The sequence below is a fragment of the Hippichthys cyanospilos genome, chromosome 9 (genome assembly GCF_059441005.1).
Source record: "Hippichthys cyanospilos isolate Australia breed blue-spotted pipefish chromosome 9, RoL_Hcya_1.0, whole genome shotgun sequence".
Classification (NCBI taxonomy): Eukaryota; Metazoa; Chordata; class Actinopteri; order Syngnathiformes; family Syngnathidae; genus Hippichthys; species Hippichthys cyanospilos.
Genome location: NC_142377.1, coordinates 9,814,547 through 9,838,640, shown reverse-complemented (window position 1 = coordinate 9,838,640; position 24,094 = coordinate 9,814,547). Strand labels below are relative to the sequence as shown.

General features: G+C 39.7%; 1 protein-coding gene across 1 annotated transcript; it reads right to left on the bottom strand.

Moving 5' to 3' along the window:
- Nucleotides 1-2,892: 2,892 nt before the first annotated feature.
- wnt4 (wingless-type MMTV integration site family, member 4) lies at nt 2,893-23,680 on the bottom strand. Its single transcript, XM_088422897.1, has 6 exons — nt 23,442-23,680; nt 9,521-9,602; nt 8,916-9,069; nt 8,422-8,553; nt 7,857-7,999; nt 2,893-6,856 (listed from the first exon to the last, which is right to left on the bottom strand). The coding sequence occupies exons 1-6, from the start codon at nt 23,516-23,518 to the stop codon at nt 6,386-6,388; spliced, it is 1,059 nt and encodes a 352-aa protein (XP_088279023.1). The 5' UTR covers nt 23,519-23,680; the 3' UTR covers nt 2,893-6,385.
- Nucleotides 23,681-24,094: the final 414 nt, after the last annotated feature.

Below are 24,094 nucleotides of genomic sequence, written 5' to 3'. Positions count from 1 at the left end.
TGATATAAACAAAGCTGTCTTTCTCGTCTGTATTTCCATCCGAATCTAGTTTTCTCAGTCTAGTTTCTAGGTCTAAGTCAGAGTCTGATTTTATGAGTCTAGTATTTAAGGTCTAGTTTTGCATGCTCACTGTGGTCACTTTTGATTTCTGTGTTTAAAGACTCTATTTTGCTCACTGTGCTTAGGATATTTTTGTATTGAGATTAATGCTCTACTTTTCTACTCCCGTGTTTTGAATGTTTAAGAGTCCAAATTCTGCTCCACATGGAACAGCCCTACCCATCCGAGTGAAAATATAGAATGTGAAAAAACAAAAGGTGAAACTAATGAAAATCGTTTTTGGCAATCGGCCGTCACCATTTGTCAAAAAAGAAAAATTTACAATATAAGAGTGATTCACGTTATGTTTTTTACTTAGACAAATGCTGATTAACTCGACAAAACCATCAGGCCTCTGACATTCTTATTTGCTCAGCTGCATTTACCTCAGTAAAAATATGAAGGCCCACCCTCTATCTCCACCCATCTTGCTGTGAACTATTGATGCTCTCACTTTTAAATTACCCAAGTGTGTATTTTGCGCAGCTCATCGCCTTCGACAGCCAGGTGGCCATCATGTGACACTTTTACCGGTCACTGCGAGGATCATTTTGACACGGTCGATTGCTGTTGACTTAACGATACATGTAACACACACACGCACACACTCTGCTTCTCTTTTCACCTGTAGCCACGCATGTCTTCTGGTGTAGAGCACATTTTGTCTCCAGGTGTGAAGGGAAGGTTCTTTGTAGTTCATCTGAAATCTCGGTGGTGACGGACACACGGCGATAGCATAAGTAGGGTGTGTGTTTGCAGGGTTGAAGTTAGGGCAGGTAAAACCCACATCAACATTCTCCATCAATCCTAATCTGGGCCCAAAAAGCCCAGAGATGAGTGCTAAAAAAAATTGATTTGCGTATTGAACTGAAAAGGCTGAAAGGGGGATTTGGACGGGTGCAATATACAGACCTGTTTGGAATTCACATTTTGGGGGAACTGAGTGCAGGCTTTGTTTGACTTTTGACTCGGGTCCAGTTCAAGTCTGCTATTATTCCCGACTAATCAAAATCTGGCGTATTTATGAGAACAGAGGGTCTGTTTTCACAAAATGCAATTGCATTTGAATAACATGAGAGGCAAGATTTCATCATCACATCGTCGCCAAATTGTACTTGTCAATATGTGTGCGGATCAATGCATGTGCAGCATGCAGCAGACGCAAAAATAATGTCAGCCCCCAAAGTCATTAACTTTGGAGAACATTTGAGGATAGAGAGTTGTGTCTGAAATAGGGGCCCGACCTGGAATTTTTTTGTGACGGATTTAATTTTTGGCAGAAAAAAAATAAAGATGACCAATTAATCAGATGAGGTCAATAAAACAACATTTTATATATATATATATATATATATATATATATATATATATATATATATATATATATATATATATATATATATATATATATAAAAAGCAAAGACATCTGCAGAAAAAAAAATGCTGAGAGGAATACGACAGAGGGTGCAGGGGGGAGAAAGAGGGTTGGAGGTGGGAGAGCTGGAGGAGAAACTAGTGCAACTGTCATCACAAACAAGAACCATCTGTCTCATTTGTGTAACTTGTTTTCTTTTAATATGAGAACTATGCCTGAGAAGATCTAGGAGTTTGAGAGGGGCCAAGGAGAAGGCTGCTTTAAAGCCAGTCTTCTTCTGGAGTCTGAGCGAGTGGATGGCATTAATATCCAGCCAACCTGTACTGTTAACCCTTCAAATGCAACTGGGCTTGCTTAGGATTTAGCTTTCTGTCTCATTGCCCCCATGGCTGGGTTGTCAGTGGGCTTCCGCAGCACAAAAGCATAGTGAGTGCAGAAATTCCAAAGTTACTTGATTAAGACTTGATTTCTTTCCATATATATTGACAAAGCACAATTACTCAATTACGTAAAAGGATTTGCATGTGTATTTTTTGCCTGCAAAAGTCAAAGAGTAGCTGCCTTAAACACATACATATTTGGCTTTGGATGGTATGTTCAACGAGAATAGCAAAGGTCTTGGTACACTGCCAAGAGGGCCTTCATGCCCATTATTAGGAGGAGGACAATTTATTATGTCTAATACACCTGTCATGCATGTTTTTGGAATGTGGGAGGAAACCAGAGGGCCCAGAGAAAACCCACATGGGCTCGGGGAGAACATGCAAACTCCACACAGGAAGGCTGGAGCGAGGTGGATTTTAATTTGGGTCCCAGAACCGTGAGGCGGACGTCCTACCCACTGCTCCACCAAGGCGCCTATATATGTTTATGTAGCTGTGTTCACACCCACAACGCTGCAATCTTCCCATTATCTTGCATGAACGCATGTTCTCAATCAGCTCATATAGGCCATCTTGGTGGCTTAATGAAGGCCAGATCCCAGTTGTTACAGACACACTTTCCGCAGTGGGGGACCGCAATGGAACCAAATGCAATTTCAAGTTATTGCGGAATATCGTGTGCGATATGGAAGGGGACAGAAGCAAAAAAAGCTTGTGCCATGTGGTCTGCATTTTGCTGAAATCCCTGTCTATCCCAGTGTTCCTGCCTCCGTACTTTCATGAATCTCAAGCAGAGCAGACAGTTGAGAGGCTGCCCTGATTCTTCCAAATCCCACTTATCTATGTGTGCTTTTGTGGTAGTACACAGTATTTTGGTGGCAATAACATTTTTTTACTCGAGTAAATGATTCATGTGTTGTTCCATAGCCTGGACAACCACAGCAATGCAAAATAAATAAAAACAAAATTGGAAGATGTTTCCAAACTTTTGACTATTTTTTTTTTCGACGACACACACGCAGTGGAAAAGAGCAGTCATTGACAACATATGTATTTGACACAGCATATATTCAACATGAACATACATTCATAGGCAGTATAATCTTCAGTGTATAAGTCTTTACAGATATACATTATGATTATTATAATGGTAGCACATTATTATATGCAAGCGTGGGTTTTGGGAGGTACAAATTGGCCATATGTGGTGACATGATAGCAGATGCACAGGGTGAGGGCTTTATGTGCGGTTGGAGAGAAAGTGCTTCAGTCATCATGCATGGTGAACATGCTCGGCAGACCCCATCATGTTTTTATTATCTTACTGTTTGAATTGTGGTTCATACACATGTTTTTTGTCTTCTTTTTCTCTGTGTGTGGTTATTATTTTGGGGTCAAACTATGAAATACAAAAGGAGATCGATATCCACCTTTTCAGATGTTGTTGATTTCCAGTTCCTTAATCTGGTGCCCATTTTTATGTAGTGTGGGATGAATGCATCCCACTAGTGCAGTGATTCTCAATTGGAGGGTACTAAAGGCACTTGGTGAGACTTTAGCAGGGTTTCTGCAGGTATCAAATCTAATTTAAGGCTTGTACAGAAACAGTACCTGTCTTTTCAAAATAAGAGTAAATGAACTGGAACACGAAGTAACCACTTGTAAAACATTGTATGCCTTTATGAAGTTTTAAATGGACGTGGATTATCATGAAGTCATGTCATTTTTGATGATGCTACAATTAATTAAATGCAATATCACATTCATCAGAAACAGAGCACATACAATGGGAGTAATTCTGCATAAACAGCTTAGATGACATCAATTTTTATTTGGATCTATTTTTCATACAAGAAAAATCATAGGTGCACATGATTTAGGTTTGTAATTTCTTTCCAAGCGGTGTGTGATATATTATGGTGGTTCTCAAAATGGGCCACTAGTACCCCTGTAGGGAACGGGAAAGCACTTCATGGGGTTACACGAGTTTTTATCATAGTTTAAGCAAGTGCCAACAAATCTAATTTATCACTTTGTTTTCTTTTCAAATTAAGAGCAAATTAATTGGAACACGAAGCAGCTTCTTGCTAGTTTGTGTTAAAATAACTCCTTTGCAAACCGTTGCAAAATTTTGTTAAGTTTTTATACTGATGCATATCCAAAATTCATAATTTGATGGCAGACGAATAATTTAAATAAAAGCAGATGAATAATACTGTCTATTTTTTGGAAATGCTGACTGAAACAGCCCATGTTTTTTCTCTTTCTGTTTGACTTTTGATTAGGCCTCATTCAGTCACGGATTAAAGGTACTTTACTCATGGTAAGTTTTTCTGGTGATTTTGTTGTCAAATTTTGGAAAGTTCTAAGTTCAAAAATGAAATGACTGCTTCGTATTTAACAGCAGTGCCTCTGCTCACCCAACGGATCTGGTATTTTACGATTCAGTTGTTTCAGGTACCCAGCATAAATTTTTACAATGGAAAAACTTCATTTTATACGATCTGAACCAAACCATGCCGCTCGCTGTGAACAGAGTTGAGGTGTTTTGGAGAAATATTTTCCGAGTGTTTTTTGTTTGTTTTTTTTTAAACATTTAGTGTCAGTTTTTAAAAAAATCGAGGAAGGAGATGATAGTGGCTTTCACTCGTCATCCATCTTATCTCAGTGCAGCCATGCACACACAGAAAGCAAATCAAATAAAATCCACGTACACTGTAAAAAATGTGGCGTAAAATTTACTTTTAAAAAAAACTAGGAAAGGTTTTTGACTCAGATATTCTAAGTGTTTTTTTCAAGGACAGTTTTGGTAAACTTTACAGTTAAAACACAGTTCATCTGTCATTCCCGAAGATGTATTTTTACGTCTTTTTCGAACATGTCCAAAATATTTGTGTGGCAAGAAAAAACATTAAACCTGTTGGCAAATGTTTGTCAACTGTTTGGCGAACATTTGAGATCTTGAACGACCATGTTTTTAAAAGTTTTAACTGCACATAAAACTGAATTAAAGCCACTGTCCCACTGAAGGGCCAACGTTCATGAATGTCAGCAATGGTGGCGTCTCTTCTGATCTCGGTCACACTAAAACGTGGCGAACGTTTGGCGAACGTTTGGCGAACGTTTGGCGAACGTTTGGCGAACGTTTGGCGAACGTTTGGCGAACGTTTGCGACCTTGAACAAACACTGACGAACCCCTGACGGGTATGTGAATTTGCCGCCTTCGCCAACCCTCGCAACGCTCAGTGGGATAGGGACAAAAAGAGTTCTTTTATTTTCATCTGAAAAGCAGGTCCTCCAAATCAAATGACTATAGTCAGAAATATCCACTTACAGGTGGGAAAGCATTTATTTGAAGGTACCGAAGGTAAATCATGACCGTAATGGGTTAAAACATTTTACGCTTACTATTGGTTAAGGTTAGGGTTGGGATTTGGAGAAGGACAGTCTCCGACAATTTGGTTTTTAAGGAAATATTTGGCAGACGTCTGCCATTACCTATAAGGCCAACAGGACTCCCGTACATTTCAAACGTAACGATCGGTGCAATTTTGCGAATGTAAAATGACCTATAACATAAGTGGACTATCCCTTGATCTCGTTCAATGCTAGTTATGACCAGACACTCGTTTAGTATCTGAAAAATATAACGATTCTGTAAATAAGTACCGCATTTTTCGCCCAAAAGGTACGTAAAAGCCTTTTTTCTGAATAATCAGCAGTGCGGCCTACAATCCAGTCCAAAATCAAAATCTTACCAAGCGACTTTGATAAGCCCTTTGTTTGATTGATTATCAGTTGGACTTGCACAGGTACGTGAAGAGAAGGAACACGCACAGTATGTACGCGATAAACCAATTAGAGAACATTACGTAATACGTAATACGGCGGCAGTGATGAAGGAATCGGTGAACGTTACGTAATCTGTGTGATACGTACGCTGGCAGCGATAAACCGTTCAGAGAACATTAAGCCTTTTGATAATATTGCGTCTTGCGTTTGAGTTAAGTACGGAAATAGACCCCATTATCGAGACTGAATCTAATATGGTGCGGAAAATCCGGTATGATACGGTATGAACCTTTAAGAAAACTCAAAAACTCTCCTTGCAAAATCTATTTAGAATTCCCAAGTGAAAAATCCTTCCTAGGTTGTTTTGAGCAGATGTTAGCCGAAATTTGTTACAGTTCCGACCGGTTCAGTCTTTGCAGTGTCTTTGTATTGACGTGCAGCTCTCTGACATGAGTCCCAGAAGCAGCAGCAGCAAGGACGGTGGGTCAGCAAATATCGTGGAGACCCAAACCCCCTTCATCCCAGTCATCCATGGGTGCTGTTTGTCCCACCTTATCTCCACCAGACTGCCCTCGCCTTCTTAGTCAATTCCAGATAAGCTCCTCAGTCTCAACAAATAAGTTAAAGATTACAAGAAGGCTTGAGGGGAATCGAGAAGACACAAAGCGGGCCTGTTCCCATTTACAAGTCGTAGAAGCTTTGGTCCTAGCGTGCGCGCACCGCGGGAGACGTTCATCATCGACATGTGTGCATCTCCTCCATTTTGCGGCACTGCTTGCATTTGACGTAGCAGCACCAGTGGAACTTACAGCTGCACCGGTCCACGACCTCAACTTGCTGCGTCTGAAAACCGCGCCCGCAGCACATCAGCTCGCAGCCGTCGATGGCCTTCGAGGTTCTGTTACACTGGCGCCCCACCGTGCCCAGCATGCCCGGCGTGCGGGGGTCATGGTCGCAAAAATCCGGACTGGGTTCCAAGTAGACCAGATCTTCATCGGTGTGAGGTTTGAACTGGGAGTTGCGAGGCACCAGGACTTTGGCCGTGCCCATTTTACGCTGCTCCACCTCGGTGGCGCCGTCAAACTTCTCCTTGATGACGTTGCCCACCTTGCGAAAAGGCGGCATGGCCTTCCAGCAGGTTTTTACCTCACAGGAACCTGACACGCCGTGACATTTGCACTCCACGCGCATGTGAGCCAGAATGGCCTGAAAAGATTACATAAACTCCATTAGCTGGCAGAATTATTATGTTAAAAAACGATTTCACTATATATCCTTCTGAGACACACTCTATTCATTTTTGTGTCCACGGCATTTTAGATCTTTTGATGAAGATTCCTTAATAAGTTCTCGTGTCCTCATTAAAAGACAACTTGCCCTTTCCAGACATGTCTCACAAATTTGGGTGGGATGAATTTCACTTTGCTGTCTTGCTGAGACAAAATGGACACAGCAGTGGACACAAATGAAAAGCTTGGGTCTCAGGAGAAACTGACATAAACTGATTACCGTATTTTGCCGTGTTTTTTGTTTTTCATGCAGGTTTTTTTTTTATTATTTTAACATATTTTCATTTACTGTTTTTGTCATTTATTATGATTTTGCCTTTATTATAGGTTTTTGTTTGATTTTTGTTTAACAGATATGCTTTTTCAAATGTATTATGCTGTTTTCATATCTTCTTTTTTGCTTATAATATAGTTTTTCTTTTATTTTACTGTCTTTTCATGTAGTAGTTTTTTTTCTTTTATTGTGTTTTTTATCCGTTTTTGTTTTCGTTTACAAACTTTTTTTCATTTATTATACTGTATTTTTATTTATTGTTTTATTTTTCATTTCTTATATCTGTTTTGGGGGGTTTAAATCCACTCTCCACATGACACACTTTTCTCAAGAAGTCATTACAAGTTCTTTGTACACGTTTTTTGTTTGCCAGCAGTGTAGGCAAAAATCATAAGTGACCACTGTACCTCAAAATTGATATAAGCCACAAGATGAAAGTGTTTGGGGTGACTTTTTTTTTCACAGAAGAAATATAAATTATTCTCAAGAAATCTTCCGCTAACTTTGAGATTTCTGTTCAACAGCAAAACAAAACAAAAAAACAACAACAAAACTTGCTATTAAGCAACGTGGACTAATTTTGCGCAAACGAGACAATGAAAAGCTAGACTTTGCACGGCCCGCAAATGGAGCCCCGAGTCACCTTCCTGCCGGCCTCATTGTTGTGCAGGTTCATGAGAGCCCGACTGGAGGACTGGCCTTTACTCCTCTCTCTCACATCCACAAAGGATTGCGAAAAAGCCACTCCGTAGGCAATGTTGTCACTGCAGCCCGACCACTGGAATCCTGCGACAAGACATTAGAATATCATTGAAACACACCACCCCCTTCCCCCAAAAATATACCGTATCAAATGTCTGAGGTGATCCTCATAGTGTTGAACCAGCAAAGCGTGAGCCACAAGTCAGCAGCTTTGCATTTGACTTATAAGAGGTCTCATTGTTTTGCTGTGTGGCTGCAACCGCAGTCTGACACCAGCACAACACTGACTCAGTGATAATAGGCCAACGATAATCACACAAGCACCACTTTTACTTAATACACATTTTTTTTCGACTTAAGTTGTTACTTTTACATAGCTACGGTTTTATGATGGAAGAATGAAACCACCTAGTGTATTTTCTGACCTTATTTTTTCATCAGAATGATATAGAGATTGATATGTTTTTGTATGTGTGTATTTGCGAGCAGGAGAGAGTGATACACACCCTCTGGACTGATTCCATGTACATTGTGGTCACAGCCGCATTTTTCGAGCTCGCCGCTGCTGCAGGCCCTTGTGACCGCAAACGCCACACTGGCTGCTGAGATGGCATACACAAAGGCCGCCTCGCGGGTGCCTAAAACACACAAATGCAGTCACGCCATTATCCAAAGAACCAACAATGAATGTGTTGAAGAAGAGTTCAAATTAATATCGACTGAAGGATGAGCAATAGATATGCTCAAGAAAACAAATCCATATAATAGATGTAGATTTTTTTATAATTTTTTATAATTAAATTTACTATTTTTTTTTGTTTACTGATCTGCCTTAAAAGGAAGAAAATGATTTAAAAAAAACGGTGCTGTAAAGCTTCCATGGAAAAAATAAGGTCATAAATGAAAATCCACCTCGATGAAGCCACAAGAATCGAACCGCAATTAATTATATAGCATAATTAAGGCGTGGCGTTACTGTGCTCTTTTATGGTAAACATACCCTGTGTGACCACTTTGCCAAACACAGGCATGCTCTCGAGAGTGGAGCAATTCCACCGACGGTTACGGAACTGGAACTGACACTCGTCAATGGCCAGCTGAGCGCCACGGCGCACGGCGTCCATCACCTCCACGCTGCGCTTACAGATCTGAACCTGCAAAACAGTTGGTTCATGTAATTGAGCTATGTGTATATTTGAAGACACTTCTGGGGATGCGAGAGACTTTGACAGAGTTACTTCTGGTATCATGATGCAGTTTTTTGATGCAGTGGTCGAGGAGAACTTGGTTGAACATAAGTGTAAAAATTAATTTTAATATTAAATTGAGTCATACTTTTCTTATTTCCTATTAATAAAGCTTGACTGGCTTTTCTGATTGTTTTGTTGACATTTCCTTTAGCACAGTTCCATCTAGTGGATGCATAAGGCAACCCCAGCCACCACTGTAGCTTCTATTCTAAGCACCTTATAAATGAAAGCAGTTTAAAAAAAAACATTCATTGAAGTTGCGCCTTATAGTGGAAAAAATGCGGTAGTAAGAATATCTCATTTTATCAAATTGCGAGTGTGTACAAATATAACGTAGCCTCATCAGTGAACGCACCTGTCGCTGAATGAGGCCTCGTAATCTCTCACACGTCTCTTCATCCCGGATGCTTCCGACTGACGATAGCTTGGCCAGGTATCTGATGGAAGAGAAAATAGAATATATGGAAATGTTTGGATTCATTGACAGCCAACAGCTATTCATGATGCAAAAGTTATTGCATGTCATTTTTGTTTGCAGTTGAAAAAAAACGTTGCTGAAAACCGCCATTGAGTTTCTGGCGGGCGGGCGGGCGGGCTCAGTTCCCATGTTGTTGTGAGAATGTTTTGGATGAAGGTCTTCTTGTGAGTACACAGTAAGGAGGGAAAGTGCTTTATCGCAGAAAGCACCTCTAGGCCAGACAGGTCAGAAAGATATACTACAGACACACACACAAACACAATTGTAGACGTGTGAGAAAATGACATCGCTCCTGACCCCCTACATGCACACACAAGCGCCCCAACGCACTTCACTCTCATATCTCCGGGCCCAGCTGTGCTTTACAGAAATAGGCTTCCACAATTTCCGACACTAAATCCCCCTTTGAGGTCGGAGCCTTGATGATGTACCGTCTAAACTGCTCAGAAGGTTCCGACATGTCATGTCTGATTGCTTGTTGAGTCTGAAATCCAGTCTACTGCTCTTTTTTTTCTTTTTTAATGTCCCGAAGCACCACTTTGTATCACCGCAAAACTATGACAGCCAACAGTGATTTACGTATTATCAAGTTGTTGTTTTTTTTTTTAATTCTATGATTAAAGCTAATAATACATTTATTAGAAACAGCATGTGCAGTGGGAGAAATTCAAAAATTCAAAGCAAAAAAATGAAAAAACCAGAAACAAAATACACACCAAAAACATCGAACTTGGACTAAACAAAAACCAGGAGACTAAATACAATCCAGCAAAGGAGACAACGAGGAACTCCTGGAAAGGCAAGAGTGTCCAAGTGAGCTGATTGGAAGACACGCGGGGTCCGGTTTACGAGCACAGGCTTCAAGTTTTGGAAGGAGAAGGCGAACAAATGGCCCTCCATCTGACTTGAATGCTGTTATTTTGTTTCGGCATACGGGGTTTTCCTTAGGGGTTCTGAAGCCCGTTTTATGAGTTCCCAAGACCACACATACTTCTGCAAAGCCCTCTTGGGGCCTTTTCCATGGAATGGAGTGGCACATGTCCAATGATTGGGGAATTATGCAGAAATTTGCGGGATACTCCAAGAAACTAAGAATTTCCATTTTCACAGTTGGTAAAATAAAAATAAAATAATAATAAACACAAAAAGCCTTTATACATTATGGGTGTAGAATATAAATAAATGAGTTATGAATCATCACTATTCAAGTCAACAACAAAAGAGAGGCTAAAAAAATCCCTATTGAGACAGTTTACAAAAAACATAAAATTACCCCCCAAAATTTACAAAGAACAAAATGTTTTTAAAAACTAACAATTTATGTAATAAATAATGTAATAAATGTCATATTTATAAATATAATAATATAACTTTATATAATAATAATATTAATATAACTACATATTACAACAATAATGAACAATTTATAAGATAACTAAAATAATAACTATAGTAATAATCATATAAATATATAAAATAAATGTATATAAATATATAATTTATAATTATATAAATATAACTAATGTAAACTACAAATATGTTTTTAATAACTTATAAAGACTGTGAACAATTTACTAAGCTTAAAATTTTAATGTATTATTTGAATAATAAATCAATGTAACATTCATAAATATAAAATATATAATAATAAATATATAATATATATAAATTCATAAGACACATATAATATAAATATTAGGAATAATAATATAACTATACTATATTACAACAATAATGAACACTGTACAAAATAACTAAATACAAATAATTTAATTATAACTACAGTAACAATCACATAGATATATAAAATATATAATTATATAAATATAACTATGTTAACAAAATAGAAGTTACTTATAAAATTAGTAATCAATTTACTAAGCTTAATTTATGTTGCTTGATCTATAGTACCATCTTGAGCTTGTCATAGTTTAACGGAATAGGAGACTAAAAATGACCACTGTTTGTCCTCTGAAAATGGGTGGGGCTACTAAGCACAGCATGTGTGTAAGTGATAACACCATTTTTCCTTCACTTCCACTTTTCCTCCGACTGAAATAATTTCTATGTATATTTGTTGTTGAGAGCGGGCAATGTCCTTCCAGACGTCTGGAAAGCCAGCCACCTCTTTCTTTGCAGGTGCCCTGTCAACACCGCAGATAATGTTCCTCCGGCTGCCTCTTTGAAGGCCGCGCTCCCACCGAGCAGACAATGTCAGCAATGGGCACTCATCACTTGCGATAACGCCGCTCCCCGCCACTCCGCGCCATCTCAGCCGTATCCACCGACATCCACCGGCAGGTCACCTCGCTTGATAGAAATGTACTTAGAAGCTCTTCATCATTAAGTTTCCATGATGGGAGCCTGTTATGCAGCCACACAAACTATGCGTCTCCGTGTATGAAAATGAGTCCATTTTGACCCCGGGATACATAGCATCGTACATTGCGTATTGTTTGATGTAAATGGGGTGCGATGATGGATCCGTTAACTCATTGACTGTCATTGACGGTAATTGATGTCAAAATTTACTGGGCTGGCAGTGAATGAGTTCATTAGTCAACTTCTCACGATACGTCGAATAAACACAGTCATTGTGTTTTTTCTGTCTTCTATCAAAGCAGAGTGAGTATTGTCATCATTGGGTTTGGTTTAAAAAAAATGCACATATCTCTTTTTACGTTGGAAAAAGATGCTTAACATTTTAGACCATTTTCTGACAAACCAGCTAACCCTAACATGAAAAACCTAACATGAAAAAAAAAAGTGTTTGCATTGTCAATTTGAAAACATGTCCTATTTCCTCAATAAAAGGAAGGAACTTATAAAATTCTATTTTCGTTCATATTAACTTTTTTTTAATTCAAATATAAAAATTATGTTCAGCTTGATTACAATCTTGAACAAACGTTTGTGAGGTCTGATTTCTATACATGTGTATATACATGTATATATATATATATATATATATATATATATATATATATATATATATATATATATATATATATATATATATATATATATATATATATATATATATATATATATACTGTATATATATATATATAGAGAGAGAGAGAGAGAGAGAGAGAGAGAGAGAGATATGATTGTATAATCGTAGATATGTATGATTGTATATTTGTGTTTCTCATGTTTTGTTTTAAAAAAAGGTTTAAAAATTAATATATAAAAACAAATTAATACTTCCATATACAATATTCTTGCATAAATATCTGTTGACCTACGGCTTCTGCCAAAATTGTTTTTGTGTCGCAAATTTTTTGCTGCTGCAGCTTGTATACCAGTGCGGCTTCTAGTCTGAAAAATACAGTACGTATTTGACAAGAACTCTAAAACTTTTAATTTTTATGACTCTTTTAAAAGACGAGAATTCCCCTCCATGGCACAGAAAGAGTTAAATGTAGCTCCGTGAAACCGAAGCCTCATGAACCACCTGTAATAAATCTTTACTCCTCAAGATGGTGCTATAGGCACAATATCAATAAAACTAAAGGCCTCACTGTCCCAATAGTTTTACATAGGATTTAGATCGATGTTCTTCATGTGATTTTTGGGATGGGTGGGGGGAGTGATGTAAAATCATGGGAAAAAAGCAGACAGACCTTGAGCGAGCACGATTCATTTTCAGCCCTCCATCCTCTTATCTGCTCATTGTGCGCCGTATACCCTTGCTTCCCTCAGACGAGGTTAACAAAACACCTCAGCCAACAGGCAGAGGAGTCAACCCATAGAAGGACAGAGCAACACACACACACACACACACACAGCAGCGGTCTCTTCACCGTCCTTTCGGGCTGCGCAAATCCCCCGGGCCTAAACCCGGTGGAGCCGGCGCTTGCGCGAAGGCCGCGACGCCTAATGCAAGACAAACACACAAGCGGCCCGCGGATGCTCTTCGGTCCAGGTGGAATGAAGCAAGCCTCCCACATGGAACCCCCCACAGCCTTATGAAAATAACAGATAAATCCAAACAGGGGAGACTTTTATGACATATCTTGGGCAGAAAATACTGACGAGAATGAAAATTGTAGGACATCGTGAGAAAATATGTTTACCACTTACTAAAACAGGAAATTCATATTGGGCTTCTACAGTCCAAAAAACAGTATTTCCATGCATCCGTTTTGTAAATAATTTCTCCCATTCAGGGTCACACTCGGACTGGAGCTTATCTTGGCGGTTTTGGCCAAGATACCACCTTTTTGTGTAAACCGTGCAGGAATGTAATAGAGAAAGTTCCGTTGGGCAACTTTGCAGGGGAGACTTGTTTTTTTTCTGGAACTTTCTCCAATAGTTATAGAGCATCAATCCAGTTAAATCTGGATTTTCCATATTTTAGGATCCCAACAGCCAATTACAAGTCATATAAGAGCATAACAGATAAAAAAGAAACTAGTGATTTATCAAATGACGCTCAATTAATTCATGTTCCAATTAATATGCTCCTAATTTGCAAAGAAAAACACACTGTTCCTGTCAGGCCATTAAAAAGCATTTAATTAGATTCCTGCTGATACCTGCAGGAACCTTTTTAAAAAAATCTCACGTGAGAACCACTGTTTAAAGTCACTATTGTTTCCCATCTAAATGCTTTGTGCTGGTTTGGTGGTACTTGGCTGTAAAAATATGTCACATGGGGTACACCATTGAAAAACGCTGAAGAACCACTGCTATACAATTTCATCCGAGATAGTGTAGTGGTTAACACGAAAAATAATAGCCACCGGAAGAGGAATGAGCAAATATTTGTTTTGTTTACCATGAAAAAAAAATAATGACATGAATAATCTGCTGCATTTAACCTTTGACTGAAAGTGTGTGTCAAGCCGAAACTAACACGCATTTTCATTTATGAAGAATGAGTTTACTCGTCCTTTCTATCTTGGGTTCTGCAGATAATCAAACTTGAGACCGTTCCAATGAAGTTGTCAATCGTACGGAGCTGTACAGGCCTACGACAAGCTGGAACCTGTAGAGGGCAATATTCCACTAGTTTATTATGGGCTGCTCTTTCATCTGCCTTGATGAAATCCCTATTGCAGGAATAAAATTCTAAATGACCTTAGTGAAGGATGCATGAATAGCAAAAGTATGGGATGGAATAAAAAAGGACAAAATACATTTTACAGTCAGCTGTGGAAGTCAAGTGGGCGTGAACTAAACATGCGGAAAAATGTGAGGCAACCCCGATACTATGGTAATATGTTTGTTTGTTGGTGTGCTTACACGTGTCTGGGTGTATTTTTAATGCCGGTGGCTCCACGAGAGCTCATTGCCGCCTAAAAATAAACATGCTCTGCCAACACCACAAGCCTCACACGCACGCATAGACTGACACATCCACATATGCCACGTTTCATGCCAATTTGGGAAAAATAAATTCAAGACGGTCAAATCCTTGGACTAACCTCTCACCTGGTATCAGTGCCATTGCCCAAAAAGGCTTGGAATTATTGTGCAGGTGGCGTGTGTGTGTTTGAATGTAATCAGCCCCGTTTAAAGCCGGTATCCCTCTGAGGGGTGAACGCTGGTGAGTGTCCACGAATCTTTTGATCTCTCCAGCGTTAGTTCAAGGTCTCTGGAGGTCACTACAAGGTCGCCAGAGATCACCAGACATTGCCCTTTTCCATAGAAAAATCTTTAAAATGTCCCTGTGAAAAGAGCGACGTCTGTCAATCTCTGGCGAACTTGTGGTGACCTCCAGTGACCTTGAACGAACCTGGACACTTATTGCTCCACACTTTGGTTTTCCCTACTGCAAACATACACAGAAACGATTAAACTCTGATGAAATTTTTCAGTGAAGTAAACACTACATAATGTATCGCTTACCTCCATGCCGGCTTGACTGTATTCAGTAGCACCGCCCCGTTTCAGATAACAAACAGTCATCATATTTAGTCTCCTATTTCTAGCGACTCTTTAATATCCTCCGGGGTTCATTCAAGGTCGCCAGATGTTGCCAGAGGTCACCAGACTTTGCACTTGTCACAATGAACGTTTGAACAATCTGGTGACCTCTGGTGACCTTGAGAAGATCAAAAGTGAAGCTACCTTGCTCACTTGAGGGTTCGTTCAAGCCGCAAATGTTCTTAATATGTTCTTGAAAATCCCTGAAACTGTCTTAATTGTTTTGAAAAATTATTAAAGCCCTATCTCACTGAGGGGTGAATCCTGTCAAGGTAGCAGCACTTTTGATCACATCCAGGTTCATTCAAGGTCAACAGAAGTCGCCAAAACTGTTGGCGAACATTTGGCAACCATTTGGCGAAGTGACAGTTAGTCCATTCATATATATATACAGTAATTCTAAACTATAAGCCAATACTTTTTCTCCCTTCTTGAACCCTGAGGCTTACAGTCCAGTGCGACTTATCTGCCGTTTATTATGAGCCACCAGATGGCAATTTCCCAGAAAATAAAGGGAGACAGTTGAAGGCTATTGGAGAATTGAATTTGAGTTAGGACTGGTGTTTTACTCGCCACCAGGAGGCACTCTCCACTACGAAACACCATTAGGCACTTACTGTTGTGTTGGTACAGTATTCTGACAATCCGAGTGTGTCGTGTTATGTTGAAAATGTGTTGCTATTATCTCTAAATGCGCAGGTATGTTCACTAAATTGAAGGTGTGCTGGAGCATGCTAGCAAATAATTTTACACATGATATATTCATTTATGGTCAGACATAACATTTTAATTGTGTGGAATTGGTGAAAGAGTTTTTTTTTTTTTTTCAATTTAGAGGAGCTTTCCTACAACGTAAAAGGCTCACATTCATTCATTGGCAAGATGTGGAAATGCCCTCGCTTGTGGAATTGCGATCATTCATGCAAAGTGGGCAAGTTTGGACACGCACCATCCAGCGTTCTATTTACACAGTTATCGCACATGTGTAAACTATGTGTTGTACACACATATTTGTATGGATAAAGACGTATCTGTGTAGGAGGCTAGAATACATATTTGGTTCTCTCCTCATCACCGCTGAGTCTCCTTCTTTAAACTTTGCCTTTTCAATGTGGGATCAGGATGAAATGTGGATGGAGGTCAGAAAAGGGTCAGATGGGTTTACACACTAAGGCCAGTTCGTATCAGGAAACAACGTTGGCTAAAACATTACTCAACGCCATCTGTGTCAAAAATGTATTAAACTTTAGAAACACATTTGTAGTGGTATCTCTAGGCGCATTTTGTTCAGCTAGAGATCATGGGATATCATTTGCTTTATTTCTGGCTTGTCTGCCGGGAAATATCCCATCTAATGAGAGCGTGCATCCTAATATCTTACAAGGTAAAGGCGTATAAATTCTGCCATATATATATATATATATATATATATATATATATATATATATATATATATATATATATATATATATATATATATATATATACTGTATATTGGGACAAGAGCAAAACAAGCTTTAAAAAAAATCTGACCTAAATGAATCACTTGGTGCACGACAGTGGCCCTTAAAATATTAAATAAACAATAATATTAAAAACATAGATGCATAGATGCTTTAAAAGACACATTTCGAGCTTTGTCTTTATGCAAGCATGCAAGAGATGGAGCTGTGGGCATCTCCAATCAGCTGTTGACAGCCGTTGTACTCCCAGAGCGTTAGCGCCACCAAAGGGTGTGTTATGTCTCCCCAAAGCCCGCCGCACTTGAGCACAAAGTGCCACAATTATATCTCATCTTTCAGTGGGGCCGCCCGCTCTTCCCCTGTCGGTGCGATCTGCCCTCCACTAATCCTAGTCCTCATCTGCTCATCCATCTGATTCAAGTGTGCCATGATAATTGCACACCCAGTGGTGACAAGGGGACTTGAAATAACATGTCGCAAGCTCGTTGCAGTCATGTGAATGTGGACAAAGTGTGAGGCGCCAGCGTGTACTGCCAAGGTCTCGCCTTTCTCTGGTTACCCTGCCATCTCTTTAGCACCTCACCATGGTTATACCGGACATGCGCTTGACTGCTCACACGCACACTGGAGCCAACAGGGACATGTAAAACACCTTCACGCTACTAGTGAGGGGCATATTTCCGTCATATTGCGGTGTATTAATACCGATATCTGTCCATATAGTCATGTTGGAAGCCTGCTGACTTTTTCTCTTCACCGCGTTACATCTCAGCTACGATAAAATAGGACATCATTGTCATTTGTTAATAATACATAGGAATCAACGATAAATAGTTTCATTAACAATGAATACACTAACAATATTTCACATGAAAATACCTTAAGAAACGTCATTTAATACAGTGGTTCTCAAATGGGTGTTCGAGTACCCCTGGGGGTATGTGAAGGAACTTCAAGAGATTTTAAATAAAATTATAAATAAAATTCAGGAAAATATAAGTTCAAAAAACAAAGTTTATGTTCAGCAGGTTATTCAATTTCATTATTGTCAAAAGCCAGATCATCCCCCATACTAGAATGGTTCGACCCAACTTGTCATGTGCCACCTCTCGATACCTGTCAAGTTAATGATTTATTTTTGTGAACACATCTCTACCATGATCCCAAAAGCGGACACTTTGATTTGAATTTTTTTCTGTGTGCAAATATTTATTTATGATAAAAAAAAAAAAAACAACTTGATGTTACACGATCTATCTTCTAGAGCAGAGGTGTCAAACTCATTTTTGTCGCGGGCCATTTTGTAGCGAGAACTTCCTTCATTGGGCCGATAAGCTGAGAAAACCAAGACGATTTTAAATGGTCTCATAGTATAATTACTGTACACAGCAAATTGATGGCTTAGTTGTTTTGAAATCAGAAGTAAAGCAGTCGAGTTTGTTCATTTATTGTTTACATTACTGTAACAGAACAAACCAAAAAATCTCAACATTATTTTTCATTATACACAACAAGCGAACGTTTTGGAACAGAGTTTAGCAAGGGTAATGGAAACTTACATGATTTGCTTTCACGGGCCACATAAAATGACGTGGCAGGCCAGATTTGGCCCCCGGGCCTTGAGTTTGAAACCTGTTCTAGAGAAATATGCCTAGAGATATCATTACAAATTTGCTGATTAACATGCAGTATTTTGACAATTGTTGAGTCATTTTCTTCCACATCATTCTTTCAGTATTTCAGCTAAGGGATGGCACACCCCTGGTAGTGTGATAATTTTGCCATGTTGTCAACCATCTAGGTGAAATTTCAGCTCCCTAATGTTTCTAAAGAAACACAATTAATTACCATTGTACTTTCTTCAGTAGAAGACATTTCCAATGACGTCTTATGTGTTTGGGTGGGACGCAATTCACTTTTCTGTCTTGCTGAGACAAAATGGACACAGCAGTGGACACAAATGAATAAAATGACTCTCGGGGAATATAGACCTCCATAAAATGACTAGTAAAAGTCAATTTGAGAAAAAAAAGTGATGATGCATATGACAAGTTGCCATAAAATGGAGCTAAAGTTTTTATGGGTCACTTAAATCCCTGAAGTATTTATTAGCAGCAGGAAATGTTGTTCAATCTGCACTCTCCGTTTGGAGCAAGTGGCACCACATACATTTGTACATGAGTAATCCACTAGGCTGGGACCAGACAGCAGCAATTCATTCAAGGACATACTCCACCTTTTAACTCATTGTATTTTCTCCATCCCTCCCACAATTTTCAATCATATAAATCACCAGAGCATACAAAGTGTCCAAACACACGTTTATGGTTAGTTTAGTGATTTAGATTCAGACTACATCAACAGTCAAATTGGGGAATGAGTACCACTTTGGGCACATGAGGGCATATCAGGGGGTGTTTCAACAAGGTTTTTGCAGGTGTTGGCATATCAATTTTTTTGCAACTTAATGCCCTCCTTGTATGCATTCCATTCATCTGTTATATGGGGGGGGGGGGGGGGGTTCTCTGCATTGATGAGTCATCTTGTTTGATTTATTTTGTTTCCTTTATAATTGAGGACTCACTTGAAAACACGATGGCTCATTTCAAGGGGTTTATCCTCACGAAAAATGAAATGAAACGACTGACATAAACAGCATTTTTTTTTTAAATTAAGAGCAAATTTATTGCTAGAGAACGTTGTGGTGTCTTCTTTGCAAGATGGTAAATGCATTTATTTTGCATTTATTTTATGGGTGCGCATTGCTTTTAATGATAAAATTTTCCGGAAGATGAGCCAAAAATAAAACAAGCGGTGTTACACAATCTCGCTCCTTGGAGTTGTTCAATAAACCCCTGCAGGTACGTTAAGACACTTCAGGGGGTATGTCAGGTTTCTGCAGGTATCAGCAAATCGAATCAAAATAAGCCAAACATATGCCAGGGACGCCATAACCCGGGGGTCCACTGTATTGCAGAACGATATATAACAACTGGTGACCCTGACGTGATCTGCACCAACGCCTGTTTTGCTGGAGGTCTCAGGTCTGACTTTTCTTTTATTTCATCGCCAGATAATTCCGATTATTTTATTTTTTTTACTTGACACTGGCCATTTCTAATCTAAGGTCTCTCAGGGTATGTGGTACTCTCTGTATGAATTGAGACCTTAAGGGACAGGATATTGTTTTTCCTCTTGATCCTATTACTTAAGTTATATCTGACCCTTTGCTGCTCTGTGTTACTTGCTGCTGCAGCAAGACTGAAATGAGGCCCCGCAGGTCCAAAATTCTTCTTTTACACAGCTGTTACCTACACTGCACCAGGTCTACTTAACACCTCCACTGTAAAAACACGCACATTTCTCCCGTAGTAAATCAGAACATTTTGCCACGACATTCTGTGCACACAGACACATAAACATTTGCAAATTAGTGCACATGTGCCGATATTAATTTTTGTATGTATCAAAATGGTATTTAAAGAAGCAGACATTTCCAGGAACGCATAGTTGGGTATAATCCGTGTCCAAGATTCTCTGAGAGAAACTCGCTCAAAAAGCTCGTAAGTCGAGCGCCGCTGCAGGCGGAGGTGAAAGTGAAGCTTCGGCGTGTACAGTCCACCCGCACAGCGGAGTAATCCGTGCACTGAGCAGACTGTAAGCTCGGCAAGCCTGCCTGTACATGCCTACTGTCACCACGCCTTCAGTCACAAACAGCGCAATTACTCTGCACTCCGTGACACACTTCAAGGTGTTTGGCCAAGCTTTCAAATCGCCGGGACCTCTCCTTCTCCTTATACGCTCTCCATCTTAATGTCAACGTCGGCACACTTGCTTTCGAGGCTATTTAGCAATAATTACAAATGACAGGTTGCGAGGTTGCTCGTGCGCAGACTGCTGTAACATTTTCCCAATCGGTGGTCATCATCTTTTAGGCCGGACCAAAAGATAAGTCACGCTAGAGGTACACTTTTGTGGAATAGAATGGAAGGGACCACTCCCTTCCGAAGATGATCAACGCCACTCGTGAAAGTGTTGGAAGATAAACAGTTTACACACACACACATAGCAATGAGTGCGGAGGAATGCGAGAAAGCCACCTAAGCGTCCCATGCATCCGCCTCCCACCGAGAGCAGGCACACACATGCGACCTGAGCAGACATTTTGCAATTGGTGCAAGGTGTACTACAAAATGCATTCCTCAATTCTGCCCAGGATTGCTCTGCACTTGCACATTTAATAAACGTCTTCCACATAAGTAATTTGCTATCACGTGTATCATAAATTATTAAATCATTTTGCCAAGGGGCTAGTTTATAGCCTAAAAAAAAAAAAAAGCCTAAAAAAAGAATCAGACCTCCCTATAACATCAAAGTGCATTTCGCCGATTGGAAAGCCAACAAATGGAGAAGTACTCTAAGTTCATCATTAACATGGCGTGCAAGATTTGTGGTTTTAATTATCTGTTGCCTTCAACCTGTTCCTACATCATCCGCAATACTCAATTGTTGGTGCAATGCATGAGAGCTATTTCATTCATTCGTCTGTACTGCTCTTTACTGAGATATGCTGTACGACTTTCGTATTATTGCAGGCAAAATGGCAAGTTGTCTAAAAGCAGCTTGGTCAAAAATGGCACAAGTTGGGCAAAAACAGACCTGACCCAGCTTAGTCAGTTAACCTCCAAAAAATTGGATCTGATAAAGAATCCACATTACCCCCCCCCCCCCCCCCCGAAAAAAAACAAAACAAAAAAAACAACAAAAAAACACACACAAATTGGGTTGTTTTGTGGATTACTCATTCAACAACACCTAACTGTTTGTGGTTGAATATAAACAGGTTTGAGTTATTTATAATACCCTAACTTTTTGTATTCAATGAAAAACCCAAATGATTATCTATTTAATCCCAAAAGTTAAATATATAAACCAAAATAGGCTGGTAAAATAAGCAAATCACAATAATGCAAAACTACAATAATTTTAAGGTTGTTTTGCGGGTCATTTATTCGACCCAACTTTTTGGGTCAAATGATTAACCAAAAGTTGGTTCAAAAGTATTTGGCAGTTACTCTTTCATCCTCGGAATTTGGGTCCATTGATGAACACTAAAATTTAGATCAGTCCCTTTTTGTCCCAATTTGGGTTAGTTTGACCCAACGATTTACACTCCAAAGAACACTGAGTCAATCAAATACTCTAAAAACTTACAATGGTCCATTTTTGCCCCAATGTGGGTAATTTTAACCCACTAACGCTTTAAGAACATTGGGTCAAAAAGAATCCACTGTCATTCATTTGAGCCAAATTATTGGGTTAAAAAATCCCAAATTGGGTTGTGCATGTTTCTATGTAACCCAACTTTTTTTGACCCAACATCTTACACTCTAAAGAACATTGACAACAAGAATAACCTGAGAAGGATTAAAATAACATGGGCCCAATCCAATTTTGGGTTAATTCTTTTACCTAAGCGAATAACTCAGGTCTAACGCAACCTGCAGAACAGCCCAATTCAAGAGGTTTCTTTTGTGTTTATTTATTTGACCAAATTTTGGGGAAACAAAATAATATACTAATATGTAAGGTTGATCCTTATTTGAGCCATTTTGGAGGAGTTTTGATCCAAGCAACCCAACTTTTTACACTCTCAAGAACATAGGGTCAAAAAATAACCCAAGGATATTCATTCAACTCTATTTATTGGGATGAATAAAATACCCTGAAAAGTGTTGGTCATTTTCTTTTCAATCCAACCTGGGGTATTTTGGCCCAACAGGTTAAGTTGTTAAGAACATTGGGTCGAACCAGGTCGAACACCCCCCCCCCCCCCCCCCCCCCCCGAAAAGATTGGGTTATTTTGACCCAACGTATTACACATGTAAGTAACAACAGGTCAAAAATGATTCAAGTTAGATTAAAAAAAGATTGGCCTACCCAATTTTAGATTCAACTAAATAAATCTTCTTGAATGAATGACCTGCAGAACAACCCAATTTTGGGACTTTTTGTTCATGGTTATTCTTTTGACCACATATTTTGGGGATAAAATATAACATCCAAAATGTTGGGTCAAACACTTTTTGACCCTGCCTCGATTATTTTAAATCCCTTGATGCACATCTACATCCTTGCAAAAAAAAATAAAAAATCATAACAACATTGCATGCTCAATTTTGCACAAAAGCAACTTTTGCAGGTATATACAAATTGAAACAGCAAGCATGCTGTTTTACAACAAAAACAACTAAACTCGAACTTCTACTGCATAGGAAAGATGACAAATAACAAGATGACCAATGTGAAGATGAGCAATGTAAAAGAGACCAAACGTGGAGTTTCCCCGGCCTGCATTTCTTAGCAAAAAAAAAAAGGAGTAAAACTGGACTTGAACTTACAGCCAGTTGCTGGCATTGGCCGAGAGGAGCACGCAGCAGAGCATCAGCACACACCGCAACACACACTCCTCTGTCATCTCAGCTCGGTGTGGAGGAGAAGGTGCAGGCCGAGAGCGGAAATAATCCCGTGATGGAGAGTCGCCGTCCGGTCCGGGCTGGCAGTCGAGGCAAACAGCGGCTGCTGCTTAATCCATCGCCTTCGCATCCAGCGGCCGCACAGGCGCGCAGCTTCACGGCGCGTCCGCGCACTCCTCCCTCCCTCCCTCCCGTCCGCCCCTCCTCGTGCGCCTCCACTCCCGCACCAACTAAGATGTGATGTTCTCCCCAAAAAAGCAGGCAAACTTTGCATTCATCAACACCCCCCTCAGAGTGCACCTATGAGTTCCGACGGTTCTTGCGTTGCGTGGTTCTCCTGTCATCCGGGCCCACTGAGTGAACACACACACTCACACACACTTCTGGTGCGTCTGGCGGAGAAGCGAGCGTGTGTGCTGACTTCAGTGTAGGGGCGGTGCGAGGAGATGTGGAGGTATGGCAGAGAGATGGGACTTTTACAGGGATGAGGGAGGCGGCTTCACCAGCCAGTGTGTGTGTGCGCGTGTGTGTGTTTTAGAGGTCTCCTGGGAGGATGCAATAGCACAGCCATTGACTAA